Below are 25250 nucleotides of genomic sequence, written 5' to 3' on the forward strand. Positions count from 1 at the left end.
TAAATAGTTTTAATGAGAAAGATTTACTTAAAAATTACACTTTGTCATATACTGGATATGCGAGAATACCTGCAAATATTCTTTGGGGACAGATCATTGCTGACAGCTCTGTAAAACAGGAGTCCTGTACGTTGGTTCAGATTCTCTGCTGGCAGGTGTAGGCAAAGCTCCATGGCCTACACCAGTTTATAGCAGCAAACAGTAATTTTGCTTTGGGCAAAAAAATTATGAACATAGACTCAGAGTAAAGATGCAGTCATGGAATAAGATTTCAGCAGAAAGTTTCCAGCTTCAATTCAGTCAGTCAAGACTGAAATTTTACTTTTTTCTGAGTCTGCTGAGGGCACCATCTATTGTCAAGAACACAAAGTTTGAAGTAATGTTTGTGCTGAGAGGGTACATTTAAGAAATGTCTATGGAATTTGGGATCATAAATCTTAGAGGAATTCACAAGGGCTTCTGTAGCTAAAACCCTGTCTACTTAGAACTTCCTTCCTCCTCTTTATCTGATTGGCCACCTAGGAAAAATTTGAGAGATTTAAGATCTGTGGGAGTGTGCAAATAATTCAAAGCAAATGGGAAGGAAAAGAAAATGGGTGGACTTTGTTCATGTTACTGTCTAAATGGTGATGGTTTTTCAAATCTAGAATATTTTTTCTTATTTGCTTCATAATGCTTTATAATGCCAAATAGCAACAACTTTGTAAAGTGAGGCTTTATTTACTGACTTGGGGTCTAAGTCAAAAGAAAAGAGCAGTTGATATTGTTTTTATGGTGTTCCTAGTGATTTGAATTACTCAATACTTAGAGTAAATGGAGTTGCAGAGACATACTCTATATGTCCTATTTTATTTTAGACTTTGCCTTGCTTAGCTTTGTCTGAGTTCACTTTTCAGTAAAGGTTAGCTAGTGTCTCAGATCCATGGAAGCAGTTGGTGCAGGTTGGGACCAGAGTGTTTTGGTCTAAAAATTATTTCTATTTTGTCCATTTCTTATCTCTGCTGAATAGTGTAGGACAAGTTGGCTTATGTGTGGGTTTGGGACTAAACATGCATGGCAATCGAAAGTGTTACATAATCAATGTGTTCAATATATACAAAGGCTTCAACTAGAAAGTCAAGCACTGTTGGCAGCACTTAACTTGGTGTCAGTAGAACACTTGGAATTTACTGTGTTTCATTGTGAATTGTTTTGATTTCTTTTCTCCGATGGATTGCTTATACTTCATCTGTCTACTATAATGCGCAACCGTCACTGTCACTTAGGGATTATGAAAAGCTCTCTTTTTTTTGCAGATCATCCGGTGAATGAATTTTTGGATCTGTTCAGTCGCCACATGCTTCCTCATGCAATAGATGAACCCCATATTGAAGCAGAATCAACTCAGACTGAACCCTGTACTTCAGACTCTGTGCAGGATTCATCTGAATATATAATATTGGATCCTTTCTTTCCAAACTTCATAGAGTTTGAAGAAGAGGAAGACTGTGAAAATACTTCTGATGTTACAACACCTCCAGCTTTGCAGTTCATCAATGGAAAGCAACAAGTCACTAGTGCACCTAAGAGCACAAAAGCTGAGGAAGCAAGAAGTGACCAAATTGAAAGCGTTGCACATTCCAAAAATGTAACCTTTTCTCAAATCAATGAAACAAACACATTTATGATACCTGAAACTGAAGCTTCTGGTACTATGCAACCAAGCAAAGCTGGAGAAGTAATAGGGGCTTTTGAAGTTACACAATCGAGAGCAGATGTTGCAATGTTAGAATCTGTTTATAGTGGTGAGTCAGAAGTTGCCACAACAGAAAACTCAGTAGCCATTACTTCTTCATATGAGCAGTCTCTGCAAAAAAATAAAGAGACTGTGACATGGCATGGAAATGAGGAGACCTCTACTAAAGATACAAAAAATTTGCTTTTGATTACTAGCGAATCTTCTGGAGATGGCTCCACCGACTCTGATTTATCCAGTTCTATCTTCTCAGAAATAGTGACAATGTCAAGAAAGGAAGAGGAAGGAAAAAATTCTGGTATAACTTCTGCTCCTGATGCATTTACTGTGGAAAGTTCTGCTGTAACTGCTTCACTGGATACATTTTTTAATACTGCTACAGTTGGCATAGCTGTGAAAGAGTTCATTCCAGAGGAGGCAACCCCTGCTCCAGGAAATCATTATAAATCAACTATTAAACTTAATGCAAATTCTCCTGTTGAAAATATTCTGGAAACAAGTAGTCATACAGCAAAGCCTGAGAAGAGTACTACTTCTTTTATAGTTCCAGAAGGCTCTGGAGATGGAGTAGAGGATGTCACTATAACTTCAGCCATGACCATGGAAACAGCAGTAACAGAAACACTTTCAATGCAAGATATTCCTTTGGGCTATGGCACAGTACTGCCAACAGAAATTTCTGTAACTGTTTCGGGAGTCACCTCTGCTTTGCCCAGAGGATTAAACACACTTTATTCTGCTTTTGGTCAAAGTTCTGAAGTAACTGTTGCCACCAATTCTGTGTCGGAGTTTGTTACGGAAAAAGTAGTTGACAGCTCTCTTGTAACTGAAAAGAATCTTGAAGATGAAAAACAAATACAGACCACTGTTTATTCAACTCAGGAAAATTCAGCTACTGCTGCAGAGGGAAATCTGGAGTTAAATGATCTTGGGAACACTACTAGCAAAGTCAGAAGTGTAAGTCAAGAGCCCACCCTGCTCACAAAAACAGTACCAGCAACAGGTACCATAATTTCTGAAGTAAAAAAAGTCAACACTGTTCCTCTCTTGAGAGAGAAAAAGCTTTTTATAAGTGAAGGATCAGCAGAAGAACCAGCATACATATTTTCAGGGAGTCCCGCAAGAAAAGTGGTAAGTACTGACTCCCCGTTTATTGATCCAGGATCTGGAGACATAGATGTTGTCATTGAGTCTGCTACTTTGACTTCAGTTCCATTAAGGCCTGTCACCAAAACACAAACAGAAATGGATGAAGGAAAAGTTTATGTCATACATGGTGCTTCACTGAAGAATGCAACAACAGAATACGAAGAACATGCAAGAACAGATGAATTAGCAATATCAATTTCAAGTACTGGGTCAGATGGCTTGACAAAGGAGTCTGGAGCAGCAAGTCAGATGTCCCAGGATGTGTTTAGTACAGGAAACTTGGAAGAACAAAACCAGGAAACAGAAAAAACTCACACAACTCCTTCTGAAGTAAAATCTATTCCTGGTTCTAGAAAAGACATAACAACACATGTTGCACCGCAAGTTAAAACTGAAAATTTAGAAACAGGTGAGGTCACATCATCTCCAGAAGCAGTGGTTAGTAACAGCCCTCATGACATCATGGTGACACACGGTACTGGCAGTATAAAAGCAGTAGCTGAATCTACAGAAAGCAAAAATGCAAAAGTTAGTTCTTCAACGGCCTCATTAGGCAAGATTCTCCTGATTGAGCATGGCTCTGGAGAAGAGTTCAAAGGTGACAGCAGTACCACAAAACTAATGTCTAATGGACCTACTGAAGAAATTCGTGAGAGTCATTTCTCATTTTTTGATCATGGATCTGGAGAAGCAGGCACATTCATTGAATCGTTTGCAAAACCAGTAGTTTCACCCACTCGGAGACCAGAAACACGAGAGAAGTATGACAAAATTGTCAGCACACCATCTGTGGATCATGCCCTCACTACCGAATCTGATGAGCTGGTCACAAGTACTGAACATGAAGTAACCACAATGAGAACTGTAACTGACATGAGAATGGAAGAGAAAACAACTAGTGAACTGACAGTGAGAGCTTTTACTACGAAAATACCTTTGGCGGAAGATAAACACTCTGGGGAATACAGGCCAGAGGAATTTTCACCAAAAGCTTTAGAATATTCTGCAGAAACAACAACAGGCCCACTCTTTGAAACTATACAGGCTAACCATGAGCATCTGGGATTTTTAAATGTTCTGACTGTCAGTCCATATCCAGAAGAAAAGAAATTAGAAACTGATTCTGTTAAAAAAATACTTTTGCCATGTAATGATGACAGAGTAACTGAGCCTGTAAAGACTGAAAGGAAATACATAAGCTCTCCAGTTACAGATATAGAGCAAGAGGAGGAGTTGGTACAAAATATTTTCCCTAAAAAAGATATTCCCAGGTCACTCCTGACACCTAAAGAAGAAAAGATAACAAACGATGAGCTCATCGGTGATCCATTATTTTCAGGACAAGGATCGGGAGATGATCTTGCTGTTATTCCTTCTGTAGTGCCATTGATTGTCAAAGAAATCATGAGTACTTCAAGTCCTCAAATGTCTCATCCTGCAAATATGGGACCCAAACTTTCAACTGACAAGATGCAAGGCTTTGAAAGAGGAAGCACTGAATCCAATCCTGAAGTTAATGAAGAAGTTACAAGCGTTGTAACTGAGCTGTTGTCAGAAACAGAAGTCCATTTCCTCAGCTCAGTGATCACCAGTTCCCCAGCTTTAGCAGAAGAGAGTTCCAAGATCTTCAGCTCCAACAAGATTAAAGAGACGACGCATTATTTTGTTGTGACTGAAGAACCTCACAATAAGGAAACTAACTACAGAAGTGGAGAAAATGAAACAGATATGACAACAGATACTTCTAAACCAGTTTCCCAAGAGGAAACTTCACATTTACTGATTAAAAATGACGTAACTCCTGTTTCTGTAACACGGAGTGGCACTCCTAGTCTTGAAACAGAAGAATTGCTTGTAACACCAACAACAAAAATGCCAGACAGAGCATTACCTGAAAGCTCTGGAGAAGGATCTGGCTGGGTTGGTGTTTTGGATTCATCTTCTCCTGATTTGTTTACTCATTTGTCGATACCTCCTGTGTCAAAAGTAGAACTAAATGCTTCATCTAGTGTTCCTGGGGATGTTTATTCTGAAGTTATGACAACAGAGGCACCAATATATGGATCACAGGCTGTGATCACAGGACTAGCATCCCTTTTTACAGAAGAAAAAGACATTGTGGCAAATCCATCTGCTGTTCAACCAAACACGGCTACATCAGAAGAACTAACAAGTGATACTGGGATATATGAGAAAATTATTCCCATGATTGATGATAAAAGAGCTGTTGTATTGAACGTTTCTGTTTATGGTGATATTACACTAATTGAAGAACGACTTCAAACCCCATCAGAAGAAACAACTATTATAGACATGGATCACTCAAAATCAGTGCCCGAAGATATAATAAGTGTGCAGACAATGCCAAATCATGTCATAAAATCAACATATGGTGGTGATGATACCGTGGCGTCTGAAGGGGAGAAATACAACTCAACACCTAAATTTTCCCTAACCAAAGAGAAGTCACTTGGATCTGGTGATAGTCTTTCTTTGATTACTTTGGGTCAGCCAAGTAGTGAATCAGTAACAGCTGGGCACAGAACAAAATCAGATTACAAGGATTTGGGTTCAGGAAATGTCATGAAGTTTGCAACAGAAACTGTCATCAGTACCAAACTCTCTGAACTGGGCATTTTCCTTCCTACAGTGTCATCGCTGGTAAGCCCTCATATGCCTCATGAGTCTAAACATGTTGTAACAAGCACAACAGAAGACAGCTATGAGCTGAATACTTCAGCAAACAACCGATTAAAAGTAGATCAAAGTGAAACCATCTCTGTCTCTGGTTTTTCTGGAATGGGCCAAGAAGAATTGGATGATAAGCAGCTAGTGGTTCCTTCTCTTACACCAGTTTTAACTACTGAGACAGAAAAGACTTTGACAACTGACATGCTTGATATAAGTATTGTCACCACACACCGTGCATCCCAACTGACAACTGTATCATCTAGCAAGAGTGAAGAAAAACATCCTACAGTATACACAAACACAAAATCGGCATCAGCAGAGTATGAAGAAACTGATTCAGTGAGCTTTTATTCTGTACCTCAAACTCCTAAATCCTCAGTAACTGTTCAGCTAGTTAATGGAGTATCAGAGTATCCTGAGGTAATCATTCCAAGTACATCATCATCAAAGGATTCAGATCAGGCCGATCATTTATCAGAAGAAACCTTCAAAGAGGTTAGTTCTGATATTGCAGCAACATATAAACCACCCACTACAGACCTTCTCAACAGAACAGAGTCTTCTCTGCTGGGTCTTTCTCCTAGGCCTGTTTCAGAAAGCATGACTACTGAAAGTACTCCTCACTTTAACGGACTTGTAACAGACAGGACAGAGGAGACAGAAACCTCTCAGACAGTAATGGATCTGGCTGTTGAGGAAGAAGCTACTGTTTCTGGAGATTCTCTGTCAACACATGTCTTGCCTACTGCTTTTCTGAATTTTGGAGAAAGAGTGAGCACAGATGTTCTGATAGTTAGCACAACAGAAGCTGAAGCTTCCTTAGGGAGAGTGAACGACCACCGTCAAGAAGATGACAGGAGTACTGAGAGAGAGATCCCATGGCTTTTTTCCACACCTGTTTCAGATTCACCTGTTAGTTTTGAAAGTGAAGTATTTAAACCTGACCAGGAAGCAGTTACAGTGCCAGCTTCATCTTCACAACCTTTGGATAGAAACACAGAAACACAATCAGCTTTGTTTGTTCGAGAGGAGATCACAACAATTTCGTCTAACATTGCAACAAACAGCATTGCCCCTGGAAACAGTCTGTATCATAGTGAGCACTCAACGATAAGCTCTGAGGAGCCAAATACTGTTGAGCTTGTAACTTCATCATTTTCCCTCCCGGAAGTCACTAATGGATCAGATTTCCTGACTGGCACCAGTGTGGGTTCAGTTGAAGGCACAGCAGTGCAAATTCCAGGTAACTTCCAAATATGATCACTGTCATATATGTTTGTTGTGATCCTTGTAAATGTGTGTCTTAACTCTGATAAGAGGGTTGACAATCAGAACACCATGAAATAACAACAGAACTCGTGAGCCTCAAACTTTGAAATCAGCACGATTGTAACTCCTACAAAGTGAAGGAGTATGGGGTACCAAAACTCCAGCTCAGTGGCTTTTCCTGAGTGTTTGCATCGTGGAGCTCTGGATCAGACTTGAGGTGACCAGCCAGTTCTAAAAGACAGGAAGGTAATACTGATTGTGGTAGAGAATTCAGCTGTCATTATTTAATTTTCCAATGTCCAACAGATAATTTTTTTTCTGATTCCTTTTCTGTGTTGGCATGATGATAGTACTTATACAATTGTTTTACAGGTAAGCTTGTTTCACAACATCTTGCAGTTGACTTAGCAGATCTAGTGCACATTTTGAGATGAGAATTTTCTGTAAAAATTAACTTCTCTTAACCTACAAGATAACTTTTCAGATAAGAGAAGACTGAGACTTTACATAGTTAAAGCTACGTATCTGTAGCTTTAACTGGTTGATACAGTGTCTGTCTCTTATAAATTACAGATCTTTTTGTGAGATGTCATTTGCCACAGTATTTTGTTAGGCACAATTTAAACAAATACAGAGATGATGCTGGTATGATCGATATAAGTAGCTTTGCTTCAACTAATATATTATTGAGATACAGCTGAGGGAAGAACTGAACTGGGTTAATGTTATAGAGATTTCTATTATTTTTCCTCAAATAATCCAGGTACCTGTCAATTTGAAAATATTTACTGGGAAAATATCCAGTCCATAGGAAGACAAACAGACAGCTAATGCACAATAAACATTGTTATGTGCTTAACATAGCCCTACATTTGGGACTTTCAGTGAAGCAGTCCTAAAAAACGCACCCTGTTTTATTCATATGATCAGACTCTTTTCACACCCTCCAAAGCAAGATCCTGCCCACTTAATTACAATCCTAAACTTATGTAGACAGGATACTCTTCTGGAGGCTTTCAAATGAACATTCTGCTTTCCAGTGACTAGATAGGGAACTTGTTACTTTAAGAAGACCTTTTTGAATGTCTAAGAGTAAAATAAATGTTACTTATCTTTTATTTTATAAACCGTAATCAGATTGTTTTGGAAAAATATAACCAAAAATCTAAACTTTTCTGATGTCTCTGAATTAACCTAGGTTACAGAACTCTCTTACCCATTTTCTAAATTTTCAAAGCCAGGGCTTTCTTCTTGTATCCCAGAAGGACTCTCTTCATTATTTTCCTCTGAGAAGCTAATACTTAGAAATGGTTATCCAGTGCATACTTGTTTGTGTGAGTGATTGCTCCTAGGCATTAAATAAAATGTGAATATCTAGTTGCCTAAACTCAGTTGAAATAAACATCACTAGAAGGCATAAAGCTCTGCAAGGAAAAGCTCTTTAAATGATAACTCCCACAGCAACTGATGATTTCACAGCAGGTAAGCTTTTATATTAATGTTTAGTTCAGTTACAAATGTATTCAGTACCTTTATTTGTATTCTTGAAATGTGTTTTTTAAGAGAGACGGGCGGGAAATATACATACGTGAAAACATCCTTTCAAAGAAATAAGACTTTGTGGGCATTGATTTGTTAAATATAACAAAGTGAAACAACAGCAGCCAGCCAAGTATGTTCTGTGTACCCAATCATTCTACATAAACTAACCCTGTTAAAAAAAAAAAAAAAAAAGCATTTTTCCATCCATTTTGCACATGCTTAACTGTTTTCACCTATAATTAATTGTCATGTCATGCAAACTAAATCCTCTATAGAGTATCATGACTGCCAAATATAGTACAAATTTCTATTAAAAAAAATGTAATTCTGAAAATTATCTATACTGGTTCATAGTAAATGCCATGTTGTTGTTAAAGTTGAGAATAGTGATACCTGAAAACAAGATTTACTATTTTACAAAACTATCTTATTCTCAGTAGTCTGTTATGTTAATAGAGGGAGGTTCTCTAACTACAGTAAAGCCTGAAACATCAATGCAGAAATGAAGAAAGATTTCTTCTTCCAAAAAAAAGAAAAAGAAAAAACACCAGTTCTCTGAAATTGCAGAGTCAATTTTCTTTTTCTACTTGTTTAACAGGTCAAGATCCATGCAAAAGCAATCCCTGCCTTAACAGTGGTACCTGCTATCCACGTGGTTCTTTTTACATCTGTACGTGTTTACCAGGTTTTAATGGCGAGCAGTGTGAATTAGGTAAGTTGGTGCTATCTAGATACTGATTAAGTTGAGTATAGAGTTTTCATACACAAGAAATGCAGAACTGGTGTGTTTTGCAGTTGAAGAATACATTTGAAAAACTCTACAGTGAGGCCTTAAGAAGAGTAAAACGAAGGAGATCCACTTAACCCTTTTCTCTCTCCCTGTAAAGCACACAGAAGTATACACATACAAATGTAAGATACTAGTAAATGAACTACATGACTTAGAATGCGTAATATTAAATTCATAAATACCTCAAATAAAACCAACTAAACATTAATATTCGGGATAGTTTTTAAGAGTGCTGTGTAATTATTTGAAAGGGTTCAATTTCAAATGTGACTGGGAAGCTGAGCACTGAATGCGAGCTTGATTTTTTTAAGGAAATTGTAAATTTGATTATAATCATATAAATCTTTGTTATAAATCGGTATTTTGGTAGCTCTTCTAGCTGAGGACCTCTTCAAGCTGCCTGTGACATCTGTGTTTACTTGCCATGACTGTGGGCTTCGAAAGCCTCACAAGTACAGCTCAGAATAAACAGCTTTTCCTTCCAGAAAGTGGTATTTTGGCTGTTTAGTGTAGTTTAGGTTTTTGAAAATTTGTAAGTTTCATTCCCTGATAAATGCCATGGATTTGCCTATTACACAGTTGTCTGCCACATTTGAAAGAAAAAAAACTCATGCAATGTTGCTAAAATGAGTTCAACTCATCATATATATCTTGGGAGAAAAAAAAAAAAACAACCCCACCTCAAGGTTAATATCAATGCAGCATAATTGTCAGGATTACTATGGTTTTAGTTGTGTTCTGCAAGACAAAATGCGATGGAAAAAAAAAATTAACCAGTGTTTTTCTCTGCTTTCCTAGCTCATATTGATGAGTTTGCTATTTCTCTAGTCGGGTGTTGCTGGTAGATATAAAGTTTTAGGTGTTGCGTCTTAAATATTCTGCTTTGTCAAGGAATATGGCATCCCCTGGTTGCAAACCAGAGCTCTGAGATAATAATTTTGTCTCTTTTTTTTTTTTTTTTTTTTCCCAGATTCTAAAAGGATAATCTGGCCACTTTTTGTCCCCTAGAACTCTTAGTGGCTTATTAACAGAGTGGGTAGGACACTCCACAGCCAGTCACCATATAGAAGTATGTTCTGTAGTGCTTAAGAAAGTAAACCTCAGTGTTTTTAGCCCTGGATTCAGGGATATTCTGGATATGAGGCATAAAATGTTGACTTGAGAGCTTTCCAGATGACTGGAACAAATAAGACCTACCTTAAAATTTGAATAGAATTAGATTTTTTAAATAAAAAAATTAAAGACTTTCACATGATGCAGCAATTATTCCTATGATTGCACAACTCTTTGTTGGTTTGTAAATGTGTTTAAGTTCTCTCTTATATTTTAATAGTCAGTCACTACCAGCAGTTCACTTTGTACCAAGAAGTTTGCAAAATCTGTGTTGAAGTTTAAGCTGTGATTGTTTCAGAGGAACAGCACTCATTACAAAACATCATATGATCTTTATGAAGAGACATACTAATTTATAACCTGTGCAAAAACGTGCACAAAGTTATTATATTGAATGTACTAGTGCTCCAATTTAAAAGATGAAGACAGGGTATTTTAGCAACTAGAGTCAAGGGGGAGAGAAATGTTATTTGTTTACTCTGGAGATAAGTCTCGGCAGTTAACCTGTGCATGACTATGAGTGTCACTACCTGACTGGTTATTTAGTGAGATTGTCTTTATGATGCTTTGTCCTCATCTTGATAAGATCAGACAAGGAAGAAATGAAAAATGCAAACCAATAAGATGCCAGGGCATGCTGCTTTGCAGACAGAAATTAAGAGTCTGTTTGATGCTGTATGATAAGATTTCCAATATTTGAGATTTGTGGAGATATTTGAGGTCTCCAGTACTTGAGAATTTTTTGTGCCATGGTCACACACTCAAGCCAAATTTTCTACCAGTACAGGAACATAGTACACTCTGCACAGTATCAGTTCTTTCTCAGCTACGCAATGAGGAATTGAACGCCTAGATTTTAGAAATTAACTCAGGATTCAGAATGCGAGATATAAAATTGTGGATCAGTAATGTCACATTTCCTGAGGAAACCACTTCTTGGCTTGTGGATGAAGATAAATGAAGGTTGTGCATAGTGAAATCAGTTATCATGCAGATAAACCAGTCACTTGGGTCTTTTGCAATACTTCATTCTTTTGGATTGAACTGGTCCTAGTAATAAGTATGACTAAGGCTGAAGAACATTTCCCTTCTAGGAGGTGGGTGGATTATAAAAACACTTTTATGTTGTAGATATTGATGAATGCCAGTCTAACCCATGCCGGAATGGAGCCACGTGTATAGATGGCCTCAATACCTTTACTTGCTTGTGTCTGCCAAGCTATGTAGGTGCTCTCTGTGAACAAGGTAAGGTATATTATTTAATGTATGGTGTTTGAGGTAATCTGTTTCCATTTCAACATCTTTCTGGAGGCAAAGCCTCCTAAAAATGAGAGGATGGAAGAAACTGTCAGAATCTGTGGGAAGTCATCAGTGATGAGATTATAATTGTTGAGAATGTTAGACTCTAATGATTTGTGGCTCAGGACTTTTTGTTTAAGGTTAAATCTGCACCATTTTTGCATATGGGTGAGAGCAAACTCTATCCACATGCTAACCTGACTGGAAGTCACATTACTGCTGTGCCTATATAGACTGATATATTGGGCAGTTTCTGTGTCAAAATAACAACAGCTCTACAGTTCTCAAGTGTCTCCAAGGCAAGCACAACCTGCTCATGTTGGCTTGCAAACTACCAGGAAGACACTTAATGAGGTTCTCTCATTACTGTAGTGGTGCTTCTGGGATAAATGAGTGGGAGCAGAGCTACTTGCCAACTGAGATTCTGTCTTAAGAAATTATATACAGTGTGAAAGACACATCAGAACCCATCCCTTCCAACAAGGGTCACTGGAAAGTAGGAATAGTCTACTGAATACACCAGATTATATACCCATCCACTGGGGACCATAGCCTTGACAATGTAATCATGGAATTTTAAAATTCATTTGTTCTGTGATTATTTTAGGAAAAGTAGGTGCAGGATCACAATTACAAGGAAGTCGTAAAAGGATTTCTAAACTGGACAACTGAAATCAGAGTAAACATCCAAGTCTCTGTAATTGTTAGAACACTGCCTGCAAGAAATACCACTGTATTTACAAGAAATATTTACAGTGAAAGATAGTTACTCAATATGTGCATGTAGGAGGAGGAACAGGGTAGCAAAATCTGTTCTGTCAGTAAAATTAATGAAGGTGTTTCCATGGGAAAAAGAAATGGTGTTTTAAAGCGTACTTTCTAAAGCTTGTGAAAATACTTTTCTCTTTTTCTTCAGCTAAATAGTTCTGGTCACAGTTGAAGGAATGAATCACACCTTTGGATTTGTTTCATTAATCTTATATATTTTCATGTTTGTTTCTCATCTTCAGTGAAAGGCAGTTCGCAAACTCTTCCGTCTCAACCTATAGAAATTCATTTGTTAGGGCTGAAAACTCTCAAAGCTGACCAGTTCCAGCAATTTTCACTGTTTAACTTTTTCAGTGGTCTGGCTAACCTTGTAATTTGAAAGGACTTTCTGAATCTGTTCTCCAAAGTTGAGTTGACAGTGTTTTAACAACAAAAGAAATAAATGTTCTCACTCCCTTCCTCCTCTTCTTCATTCCAGCAACTCCATAGTAGCGAGTGGCTCAGAGTACCATGGTAGCTTTAAGCTGCTTTTTATGACCAACCTGAGAGCACATTTTAGGGGGTTAATGGGAACGTTTCCTAGTTTGTCAATCAGAACCAGAACCCTGCTCACTCAGCTTTGGAATTTAAATTTCCTCCACTTAAAGTCCTGCAGTGGTTTGGGACTTGGGAAAAGCGTTTGGTGCCAAATTTCCACTCCACCAGACAAAATAAAACTGTGTTGGCTATTCAGACACAGTTGTCTGGCAAGCAGGCTTTATTTCAAGGCACCAGTCCTGACCTCACTAGATTTAAAGACCATCCAGAACGACAGAATGTGTACCTCGGTGCCACAGGAAAGGTGGAGCTGAGCACACCGAGATTATATTTCATGACTCTCTTTCTTTTTTTTTTTTTTTTTTTTTTTTTTCTCCAATATATACTATTCATTTTAGCAAGCTTTGAAAAAAAGTCAAGCTGAAGGGCTTTCTTGCGCAGGGTACTGGGTATTCAAATGCCATGGAAAGGAACAGAATCAGCAAGCGTGCACTGCCTCTGGAAATGAAGCTCAAAGTGGAAGACAACTCCACTGTGTCCTGGTCCAATGACACTGGTGTAAGAAAACGTAGAGCTCAGAATTTCACCCAAATGCCCCTGTGAGACTATTCTAGACTAAGGCATCTTCGGCTGGTGTATTATGCGTCTGTCAGCATTAGGAGGGGTTGTGACCAGAGGACAGTGCAGCTGCACATCAGGGAGCTCCGGCAGGTGGTAGAAGTTAGAGGAGTCTTCAGGGTGATCTAGCCTAGGGTGAGTGAAGTCAGTCCTGAGACTCAGTAAGCTGTAACTGGCTCCCTGACAACCATTTTTGTTGCCAGGTGGAAACAGTTCAGCAGACCATCTGAGCCCAGGAACTTCTTCCTGAAGAGAGCTAAAGTTGTCTGATGTTAGAAATAGAGCAGCTGAGGGTTTTTCCTTTTTGAACTAGATTGGTAGCTCAGAAAGCCAGCATTGTTTTTCTCTCGGACTAGCTTAAAAGTGAGTGGAGTGCCTGTGTCAGATTCTACCCTCTTTTGCCCACCACATGTATGTTTTCATAGTACAGATGCACATTCTGCATGCCACTTGGTGACATTTGAACATCACTTCTTAAAATGCAGAAATATCCCCAAAATACTTTTTCAAAGGGAGACATTAGACTACAGTAGGTCTTGATGTGAGTCTAATCCTGGGGGAGCAATTAGCTTTTCCATTGTCATCCCTCTGTGAAAAGCCCTTATAAGACCTCTCAGTGTCCAGACGAATGAGCCCAGAGCTCAGGTCCTGACAGTTTTGCTGCCTGAAGTGTTGCTTTGCAAGCTCCATGTTTGGGGAAAGAGAAGAGGCGGATTGTTTGATACCCTGTCTCACACTGGGCTGGTGGAAGCAACTGTAGAAAACAGTCCCCAGGGACCAGTGGGGCGTATGAAAGTCTGTAGCCGGTGTTGCATTATCTGGACATCTGTATTTGTAGTGAGGAGTAGCTTAGTTCATGAATACTTACATAGGAAACAACAAAATGGTAGAGACTTGGAATTCAAACCTCAATTTCAAGAATAAGCACTCTTTATGAGAACTGGATAAGCACCTGTTTAGATTTTCCTCTTCCTTCCTTGTCTGGCTAGAGATTCCTTTTCTTTTTCTCCTTTTGCTATTCGACTAGTGTCTACCTGCTTTCAAGGAATGATATTTGTGTTTAAAACTTAAGATGGGCTTGGTCTGCTGCAGGATCTCTGCACCTAAGTTAGCCTGTTTACCAAACTCAGCTGCATGTATGGACCTGTGTGCCAAAATGGCACGTGTGTTTGTTACAGGACATAATACCTCCTTGGGATAATACAACCAGCTGTTCTCTTCCAGGTTCTGAAAACAAAACAAGTGGTTTTTTTAATTGTCATGACACAAACAATGTTTTTTTAATAACCCAAGTTCATTTTTCAAATGTCTGTGTTTACTTCAGTCTCATTTGATTCACTTTGTTCCCAGGGCTTGGTAGCTTGGGATGCAAGTATTTGAGAAGGACTCAGTGCATCTGTTCTGAAAACAGATGGTCTCTAGCTGATATCTCTCAGCTGAGAAGGGATTATTTTGCATATTTACCTTTCTCCTGGTGATGTGTGGGCTAATGGGCCCCAGGTGTTTGTTCATTAGCTGAAAGCAGACAGTCACAGATAAAACTCGCATCTGAGGAAGACTCTCATTATGTTCTAGTACCTGTGTTTCAGTCTTTGTTTTCTTTAAGCCTCTCAAGGAATTTCTTTAAAGACAAGGGACCTACTGTCAGCAGCTCATTGCAGCTGTTGAAAAAGTGGTACCTATCTATGTCGTAAACCCACAGAGAATTGTTTTTTAATGCAGTGTTTAGAGATGTTTTTATACATATACAATTGCAGTTACAGAGAACAGAAGCTGTGTAAGTAATTCCTTGGACACATCATCGGAAAAGCCTGTAAGTTGTCATAGGTCTTAAGACTAGTCAGACAACTTTTAAAATACCATAAATATGGCAAGCAATGTTTCAGTCTTTCCATCACGTTCTGGAATAAGGTTACAGAAAGCTGTGATCACCTCTCTGGGTAAGTATACAATGAACGTGGAGTATTGTATTCAATAAGTTCTTGCACTTAGCTCACAGGTGATCAGGTCAGAAAATTTACAGCCACCTGCAAGTAGACTTTACTGGTTCAGTAAAGGCATTGAAAACTTATACCCATATGGAGCATTTACCTTTTTGTTGCCCTTTCAGCTTTGTTAATGTAGTAAGATACACACACTCAGGATGAAGCACTACAGAGATGAAACAGTCCCCACATTTTTACTTACCTGGTTTTCATTTTTCATCCTCTGGCCTCCTGACTCTCCCTTTTCTCATTGCTTTTTCACCTCTTCTCATCAACCTCTCCTCTCATTAAAAAAACAATAAATCCTCTTTTCCACTTCTAAAAATCCCATGTATTTTATAGCCTTCAGCCTTGTCTTTTTCTGTCTTTGTAGATTTGATCTAAAAACAGGTGCAGAAGAAGTTATTGAACTTTTCCCTTTTGGAAAAAACAACATGACACTTTGGATAGGCCAGAGGAGTTGTATGTGTACCGCAGTACATGCATTTCAACTAGGAGTACCTATGTCAATAATTGGCATCCTCTATCTTAAGAAGAGAAATTTTGGGTTTTATGATTCATGCTCTTTGAACCCAGTCTTCTACACTTTTTGTTTTCAAGCCTCTTTACCTCCCCCATGTGCCTTTCAGCAGATCTTTTCTCAGATAGTGCACTTCTTCCCTAGCAAAGGCCAGTGAAGGCTTGATTAGAATAGCCCGGAAATACTCTCTGGCCATGATTTTTTCAGTGTGCAGTGCTGCTTGTTATTATTTGACTTGTTTCCTGTGGGACAAGCGAGTCCCTGAACAAGATAAATAATAAAATCTTAAATGCCTTCACAGAAGACACAGCACTGTTAGTCAGCATTGTGTGGTTAAACAAATGCTCTAGAAGGCTAAAGGCAGACTAAACTTTAAAATGGCTTAGGTGCCAGAGATTAAAGCTGTATCTGCAGCCTGCACCTCATACTGAATACGAAGAGGGAAAAGAGAAAAAACTAACAAGCTGGCAGTATAGATTACATTCCTTTTTCATATCTGGGATTACTCAAGGCACAAGCAGTTTTCCACAGCTTAACTTGTTGAAAATAGAAGAGAGATAATCAGTGTAAGCTCTATTATGCCTTTGTATTTAGTGCATTTATGTCTGTAGTGATGACTTTTAGAAAATGATATTGATACCAGACTTCTAAGACAATGACTGCTGTGTTATTAGTGTTGCCAGGAATTGTCAAAGAAGTTCTCGTAAGCATCTGAAGTGATATGTTTGCACTTTTAAACCCATTTGCGTACATGTAAAGTCTGGTCTTTCTCTTGGGAAATTTAAAAACTTAGAAAAACATAGACACCTTGGTGCTTCAAGGTATGATCAGCCTCTTCCTGCTATGAATTAAGAACCAGCCCTGTGTTGTGAAAACATTATGCCACTATTGTCTATTGTGGTAGCTGCTCAAACCTAAGAAATACCATAGTTAATGAATTTGCAGACATATGCTATTGGCATATTCTGGAATATTTGGCTTTTTCTGTACTAATTCAAAAAGAGCCCCTTTGACCAAAGCATGTTATTGGTTATTGACTGTATTGACTTGCTGAAAATAAGAAACCCAATTTCATACCCAGAACATATCTATACCTCTGGAAAAGCCAGACAGTTGCTTTCAAGCACAGTTTTGTTTGGAGATTGATAAAACTTGGTGGGAAGTGGCAAATTCCTGTTTGATGGGTGGAGTGGAGAATGCCAAGTTTTGTGCTTCTGTTCTTCAACATCCTACAACGGAGGCCTTTCATGTACTTAGATAGCTGGAACTGGCTGCAGTAAGAACAAGCTGTAATCTTGTGCTGGAGTGTCCTTTATGGTGCCATTTCATCTGCCATAACTCAAAAACAGTCTGAGTTTTCCCTACTGTTTCTCCCATTCCTCCCTTAAACTCTCTCTTCTCAGTGGAAAGTTCCTCTTGTCATCAAGCACAGCCCAGACACATTCAGGCGTCATATTTGTTATGCCCATCTCATTAATACTGATTTTTGTTGGTGCAGAAACAAACTTGGAACTGGAACTTTGTTGTTTCTGCCATCTATCCTGTTTATAGCTGCCTAACCTTGACAAAATAATTAATGTCAAATCCTGGGCTTGTTACTGTTCCAAGGCTCATGTTTATTTCTCTTTAGTTGAAGGGATATGCTGGCTGATGTGAACTTCTGTCTATTATGCATTCTTATCAGTTCCATCCTTCACACAAGCACAGACAATGTGCTTTTCATTACTCTGTATTTCAGCTTTATAGCCTTCCTTAGAAACTGATGCCTAAAGTTTATTGAGTTAGACTTTGTCAAGGAGGATGGGTTTTGGAGGAGGATTTAGAGGAGTAAGTTCAGAAAGATAATACTGCAGCTTTGCATCTGTGGATTGAATAATCATAACACTTTCTTTCATAGTATTTTCAGTTATCAGTTTCTTCCAAACCAAGGTAATTCAGTACAGTCACTCAAAGAACTATTTGGCCTTACAGGTAAAAATTCCCATCCCTATATACAGACTCAGAAAACTTGGATGAAATGTAGATTAACTGCAGCCCGATATCCAGGCATTTCATTCATCCAGAGTTATGGACAGAAGATGTCCTCCTGAGATTGTCTAGATACAGCACAGTTCGATCAGTGGAAGCTCAGAAAGTTGCCAGTTGCAATTACACTCCTTGCATAAGTAATATTCTTGCAGCTTGTACTGAAACTGGTTACACAGAATTACCTGGAAATGTAATGAGGTCTCAAGGGTGAGTTTCTGCGTTTGTACTGCTTAGTGGGTGGGGGATATCTTCTTGAACCTTTGCCCTTCAGAAAACGCATCCGTTTGCATGAAACATGCCTGCATTTCACACCCATTGACAGAGATAGGATTTTTTTGTCACAGACACGGAGACCTGTGATTATGGCTGGCACAAGTTCCAAGGACAGTGCTACAAATACTTTGCCCATCGGCGTACATGGGACACAGCTGAAAGGGAATGCCGTCTCCAGGGTGCACACTTGACAAGCATCTTGTCACATGAGGAGCAGATCTTTGTGAACCGTATGTACTGTTAGAATTCCTCTAAATGGGAGCGGGCGCTGAGGGTTCAAAGCTAGTGAAATATCCTCCTGATCACTCAGCTGTTACATCTCCGTGTTAAAATGTACTTTTAGAATGTTTAAAAGGCACACTTTGTGTTCTTCATGTTTACTTTTGCAATCAATGCAAGTTCTTTATAGCTACTAAGTTGTTATTTGTTACAAATTTTGGTTTTGAGAAAGAGGAACTATTGTTTTGGCATTGGAAATTGGTTTTAGAGGCTTTTTTTCTGGAGGCTTTAGATCTTTTGTACATGTGACATCAATGACCACACCACCATATATTCTATTAGATAGGCATAAAGAAATGGTTCCTGTATGTTGTGCTGCACAATCTAGACAACACCGGTCACAGCCTAACCAAAACTCGAAAAATGTAGGTTAAAATACGTGCTTTTATAATTTTAATACTTTTTCCTATGCTTGCTCAGGTACAAAATTGATCTGTTTTCTTTGGCAGACACCGTCAGAACAGAAGAGACAGGATTTTTTTTAAAACCATTAGATGAGAATCTGCATTTTTATGGGCAAACCAAATTAAAATTGAAAAGCTGAAAAGCAGCCTGTAAATAGTTGTTAGCATAATGACTAGAAGAATCTTAAGAACAGGATGTCTGATTCATTCTGTGCAAATTCTTATTATTTCCTTTGATAAGATCTTTTCCATTTATGGGAAGGTTAATAAAAATATCCTTCTGGTTCCTTAGGTATCGGGCATGACTACCAGTGGATTGGCCTCAATGACAAGATGTTTGAGCGTGATTTCCGCTGGACTGATGGTAGCCCACTGGTAAGATTCCTTTGAAATGAAATCACTTGTTCATTTCTTTTTGTGGTGGCTTATCAAATTCCCACCAGCAATGAGGGAAGCTGCATGAAAAAATGCAGACACGAAATAGGCACCCAAGCAAACAGCCAGCAAACTCTTGTTTCTGGATAACTAATGTTTTGTGGTAGAGTTCAAAAGCCGCCTTCTTAGTTCTTATTATTGTATATGTGGGAACTCTCAAAGCTTCCAAACAGAAAAAATCAAAAAAGTTTGAGACTGTAATTTAAGGGTTTCTGCTGGAGCTGGTTTGTGCTCTCCTGGTCTTATACAAGGACACACGTGTCAATTCTCCTCTCCCTTCTGTATATGGGGCAGAATGAATTTTTCGGATGAGGATATGGCAGTCAAGGTCTTGTGTTAGCTGGATCTGTGGGAGTGTGCAAAGGAGTCTCTCAAGTATTATTGGAGATTTTTCTAGTCTGTATGGCAGCTCTACAGCTAGGATGGAGAAGCAGCCATCCTTAGGTTGTTTAGGAGGCCCATAACCAATAACCCATCCATAAAATTTTATGATGCTGTTGATAACTCTTACTGACAAGAAGGACAATCAGCAGGAGAAGGAGGACACTCTCCACCCACCTTTGACTAATCTAAATCAAAGAGCTGATGAATTCAGGAAATGATTGAACTCTTTCCAATTCAAAACAGTCCCTTTTGTAGAAGTGACAGGTGATTTATTATTGTTTAGCGCCCACTGAAGAACATTACATGAAAAAAGTCCTAAACTGGTTGTGCTTCTTAAAGCAGAAACCATCTGGACACATGTCTGCACATACGCAAACATGCATACAACGATCATTGCTGCATACAGTGTAGCTACAACTTATGTAGAAAGACACCTAGGGCAAAGCAGGCTTCATTTGTTACCATAAACCAGAGGTTTTAAGTCCTCTAAAATGGCTTATAAATAAGCCATTTCTTGGGGAAACTACCATGTGTGCCAGGTGACAGCACAGAGGGAAAGAAAAAGATGATGAAATTTTTTTATTGCCTGCCTGATTGCTCAGTGCATCTGTGATGGTACCAATGCACACATTTGTGCTTGGAGCCACAAAGTCTTGCAGCATGTAAGCAGAAGAGCTTGTTTTTGTCATTTTCTCTTGCCTATCCTCACGTATTTTTGGGAGCACAGAAGGGGCCATGGCCTTGAATCCTGGTCGTTCTGGATAAGTTCATTCTTTGTCCCCATATGCGGCTTCTCACTCCTTACTGACAGTAACCTCTGAGGGTGGTTTAGGCTTGGTTTGAGCTCAGGAGTGGTCTGGGCTGTCTACAGTGGTTCATCAAGGAGGCTACATTCACTAAGGGATCTAAAGTTAGGTGAAATAAATTTGGGCATGTATGTAGTGCCTGAAGGGGCAGCCCATCTTACACTGAAGAGTGTAAAAGAAGATACATGCTTATATATTCCAAAGATAAATTTGGTATTTCATTGCATCAGGAATTCAAGGAAATAAAGATAAGGGTTGAGATTCTATTTTTTAATTCAGCCTACTGGGCAAATGTGTTATTACATTTTTATTTTAATTTTCAATATTAAGACATGAAGACATTCTAGGAACATAATGAGACCATCCGTCCAACAGATTTCTGTTTTGATTGATCTTTTTTCCACTTTATTTTTCTTTTCTTTTTAGCAACTTTCCTCTGTATCTTCCTTTGGAAAAAAATTAGCTGTCTCTTGAAACCATTTATGTTCATTGCTTCAATAGCTTTCCCTCATAACTTGTTACATATGGTTTCTGGATACCATGGTTCTGAGAAGGTTCCTCATTTGCTCCTTTTCCCTAGTTTTTAACTTATTTTTTATATTTTCTAACCACTCTCTAGTTAAAACAATTTGTCTTCTCTCTACTAATTAATAGGAACAATAAAATAATTAGAGATATGCATCAAATATTTTTCCCTGATGTCTTAAATTCCGGTTAATTTGAATACTGCATAGGTCTCACCATCTCCTGGTGAAAGACACCTTTCAGCATGCTGTGCTCACTACATCCCAAACACAGACTGGGCTTGAAAAGTGAACAATAACATGAATAAAGTAGTTGTGTCATACCTCTCGTGCCCTAAAGTTTAATTGTCAGTCCAGGTGCTACTTTTCAGTAAACAAATTGCTTTCCAGCTAACTGATGTTTCATTATATTGGATTTTATTGGCTGGGCCAATTTACTTATATTTATCTTTTTTGCAATTCCTTTAAAAAACAAATTGGGGCCTCCTTGGCTAAAGTCAGAGCATATCTTCAAAGAAACTGCTTGGCTTAGCTTGGGCTGCCTTGCCCAATATGCAGAACAAAATAAGCTATGATTATACTAAACTGTGGAATCCATTGCTGGCCACACGTATGAATCTAATTTGTTCTGTTTTACTGTACTGTAACCATATGGCAGGAAGCAATCTCTTCTCATCCACAATGAGCTCCTGCTCTCTCTCTTTTTTCTTTTTTTGTGTTTTTGAGAGAAAGAATTCCTCAGTGTTTACGGTGGTTGGGAGAGGTGGATTCATGTTCTGGAGCTGATGGGCCACATGAAAAACACTTTGGCAGCAGAAACCGTTCTCTTTTTATATCGAGGGAAAAGAGCTGATTGCAGCTGTGTTAGTTAGTACAGCATAAAAAGTGAATGCTCTTTCAGGAAACCTAGATTGTCTCTTGTGGTACAAATTCAGTGAGAGCAGGAGATGAGGGGCCACTGCCACAGGCATGGGCTTGGAATATCAGCAACATCTGAGATGGCATGGGCAAGTAGGAAGGGCAGTAAGCTGCAAACTTTGGCTCATCTACGTAGTCCGTAACTTCAGATAATTTGTCTCAAAGGTGAAGGTGGTGAGAGCAGGTACTGAATTGTGTTAAGAGAACTCACAGCACTCCAATATTTTTATATCTTCGTTATTCATTACTTCCTGAAAATTAAGGCAATTTCTTCTCAAGACTTTTCAGGTATGATTACATTGACGGATGCAAGAAGAAAATAATGTAGTATTTTAAAGAGCTTATTTTGTTAGCTCTGTTTTTCTTCTATTGCAGTGTATTTATAGGGCTGTTCTGTGGGCAATTTTTGTGGAAAAGCATTAGTTTTCCTGTGATTTACATTCTACACAGAAATGAAAATAGCTGTATGTCAGAGTTCATTTACATTTTAAAAATCACAGAATCAAAATTATTCTTGCACTTTTCTGTAGACTTTTCTCCCAGTGTTTCTGTGACAGTGAAGAAATCTTTAAGGATGAATCATGAGCAATCTTCATCCCACAGTTAACATAAAAAGCTCTAAGCAATAAAAACAAATACATTTGGGAAAATCACAGCAATACAGGAAAAGAAAGCAAGGCCTAAATACTCACAGAACTATGTGAAAAGAGGAATTTGTCCATGCCTGCTTGGATCTTTCTGTACTTTAAATTTGATGTAATGCAAACTACCAAATAACAAAACTTACACTATCAGTGGAGACATAAAATAATTGGCTTGATCAAAGGAAGAGCGAACACAATGTGACATTTAAAAATATCTTAGGGAAATTGAATTTAAATAATTCACTTAGTTTGGTGAATAGAAACTGTTACAGCTGTAAAGCACACCCATCCAAATAATAAAAAAAAACAAAACTGGTGTTGCTTTTGGCAGCTTCTCCATTGTATTTGGATTGCTGGAGTTTCACTGTTAAGGACCCTTGCGAACAGGCACAGCAGTAAAGGAGTCCTTTGGAGCTATTCGTGTTATGGATTAAACGCATATAGCTACTTGGGGTTGTGCCTTGGGCCTCAGTCTCACAAGGGGAGTTATTCATATCCTTTGGAAAATGCTGTTGATAATTAGTGCTTTGTAGGGTGGTGAGCTCACTCCCATTACATAAGATTAGTGCTGTAAAGGAGCTGGCTAGTGTCTGTGGCCAGATTGTCTGTCACTTGGAGAATGCTTCCAGCTAGAAAAGTAGTGGGGCATATTGCCACTTTTAAAACTGTCCAGAGACTCTACGTTAGTTTTTCTTCCCTTCAGCATGAGAGCATTTATGCTTTGTGTTTTGCAGGTTGTCAGTTGTAGGTAGCTAAATTTAAAAAAAAATAAATGCAAAACAAAACAGAAGTTTAATTCTGGCAAAAACAAAGCCCTCTCTTTTCCTTCCTTTATCGGTCAGTGTATTAGAATACTTTAACTTGAGGAAATCTGTAACTGTGCCCCTCTCAGAAAGAGTAACTATTGAAAACAAAAGCGTTCAAAAGGCATGGAGTATTGTAGGGAGCCTGCCTCTGAGGGTTAAATAAAGCAAACAAACTAAAAAGTACTGTAGTCAGCTGCAAACTAAAAGCTCATTGTGCCCATGTCCCACAGGATCTTTGGAGAAAGAGTTTTTAAATCACCAAATGTTTGGATTTTGTGCTGCAGTCAGTCATTACAGCCTCTTTTTAAGATGCTCATTTGACCTGCATTTAAATGGAGGAGAACTATATAATGTTATTAATGACAGGTATATTTTTAGTTCAGTATGTTGTAGGCAGTAAGCAGGGCTTCTTGGACAAAGTGGGTTTTTGTCTCATTTTTACCAGGGGTTTTCCTTATGGTTGGCTCTAGGCTAAAACCCTTGGATAGTTTCAGACCTGCAGTAATTGTTGACACAAATGATAAAGTGCAGGATTTTCCTTTTTTCAGTGGCTCTTCTGTTAGTTGTGCACAAAAAGAATGTCACACCCCATGCTATTCGCATCATGTTGATAATACGTAGTTATGTTAGTGCAAAGAACATGTATTTTACCAACCAATGTTTAACACCCTACCGTACTTTTTTCCCCACAGTAAAAAACCTACCCATTAGCAAGAGAATTTCACCAGCTCTCTTTGCCAGTCTCTGTACTAAGGCAACTTCTGAAAGCCCAGCACCCACAGTATATGCAGAAAATTGAACTATACAGTGTGGGAACTGTGATGGAAGTTATTACTCTAAGACGAGTTGGTACAGATCAGATAAAAGCCAATGCAGTTGTGTCCACTGGCTTCAATTAGCTTTTAAAGAGTTAATAAAATAAATATCTTTTCTGAATAAATATTATTTTGGAGCTACTCATTAGTGTCTGGACTCAGTAGTGAGTAGACATTGCCATCTAGTGGGAACTTCTTGCCATACTTAGTGGTTTCTGCTTCTTGTGGAAAAATTGTCCTACTATGGTATTATTTTAAAAAATATCAAAGAGCTAGTTATCTGGTTCACCACATGATCAATTTCCCCCAAAATATAGGATTGATAGTGCTTCTATGTTTCGGCTTCATCAACTGGCCTTTTTCAGTTCTTTCTTTTGTATTCCTTAGATTTCTTTCCCAATTTTTTTTTTTATTTTATTTTTGCACAGATCTTAGTGCTTATTCAATCTGCAATCAGTGCTTGTGCATATTCATGGCTATACATGAGTACATGTTACTCAGAGTCCTTTTTTTGCAACCTGTTGCATGGGAAATCAATGAGTTTTTCAATACATCCCACTGCTCTGTTACCAAAAAAACCTTTCAAGTGAAATAGTTTGCAAAGGTCCTTAGCAAAAGACCTCCTGAGAGTTTGTCTTGCTCACAGCATGACTACATAATGGGAAGTGTTGGGTGCCTGCCTGATCCAAGTCCTGCCCATTTCCCAAATCCCATGAAAATAAAACCCAGATTGTGGGTTTGAGGGAAGCCATTCAACTATGATCTAAAAAATATCAGGATCATGACTTGTGACTTTTGTGTATACTTGTGGATAAGTTTAAGGATCGCCGTTGTCTTTAAATTGACTATAACTTCTCCCAGCAAAGATTTACCAACACACTTAGCTTGGTCCCTCTTTCAGCAAGTTGTTTTAGCATG

The 25250-nt window shown here is 38.5% G+C and overlaps 1 protein-coding gene across 1 annotated transcript in view; it reads left to right on the plus strand.

The window, feature by feature from the left end:
• The first annotated feature begins 1169 nt into the window (after positions 1-1169).
• The window catches only part of LOC104462500 (versican core protein-like), a 33756-nt gene continuing 9675 nt past the window's right edge, over positions 1170-25250 (plus strand). Inside the window, exons 1-5 of the mRNA XM_010074459.1 lie at positions 1170-6818; positions 8985-9098; positions 11421-11534; positions 18389-18547; positions 19293-19375. Coding sequence (XP_010072761.1) covers positions 1241-6818; positions 8985-9098; positions 11421-11534; positions 18389-18547; positions 19293-19375 — 6048 coding nt within the window. The 5' untranslated portion in view covers positions 1170-1240. The remainder of the gene's footprint in view (positions 6819-8984; positions 9099-11420; positions 11535-18388; positions 18548-19292; positions 19376-25250) is intronic.

The sequence above is a fragment of the Pterocles gutturalis genome, unplaced genomic scaffold (assembly GCF_000699245.1).
Source record: "Pterocles gutturalis isolate BGI_N339 unplaced genomic scaffold, ASM69924v1 scaffold21437, whole genome shotgun sequence".
NCBI lineage: Eukaryota > Metazoa > Chordata > Aves > Pterocliformes > Pteroclidae > Pterocles > Pterocles gutturalis.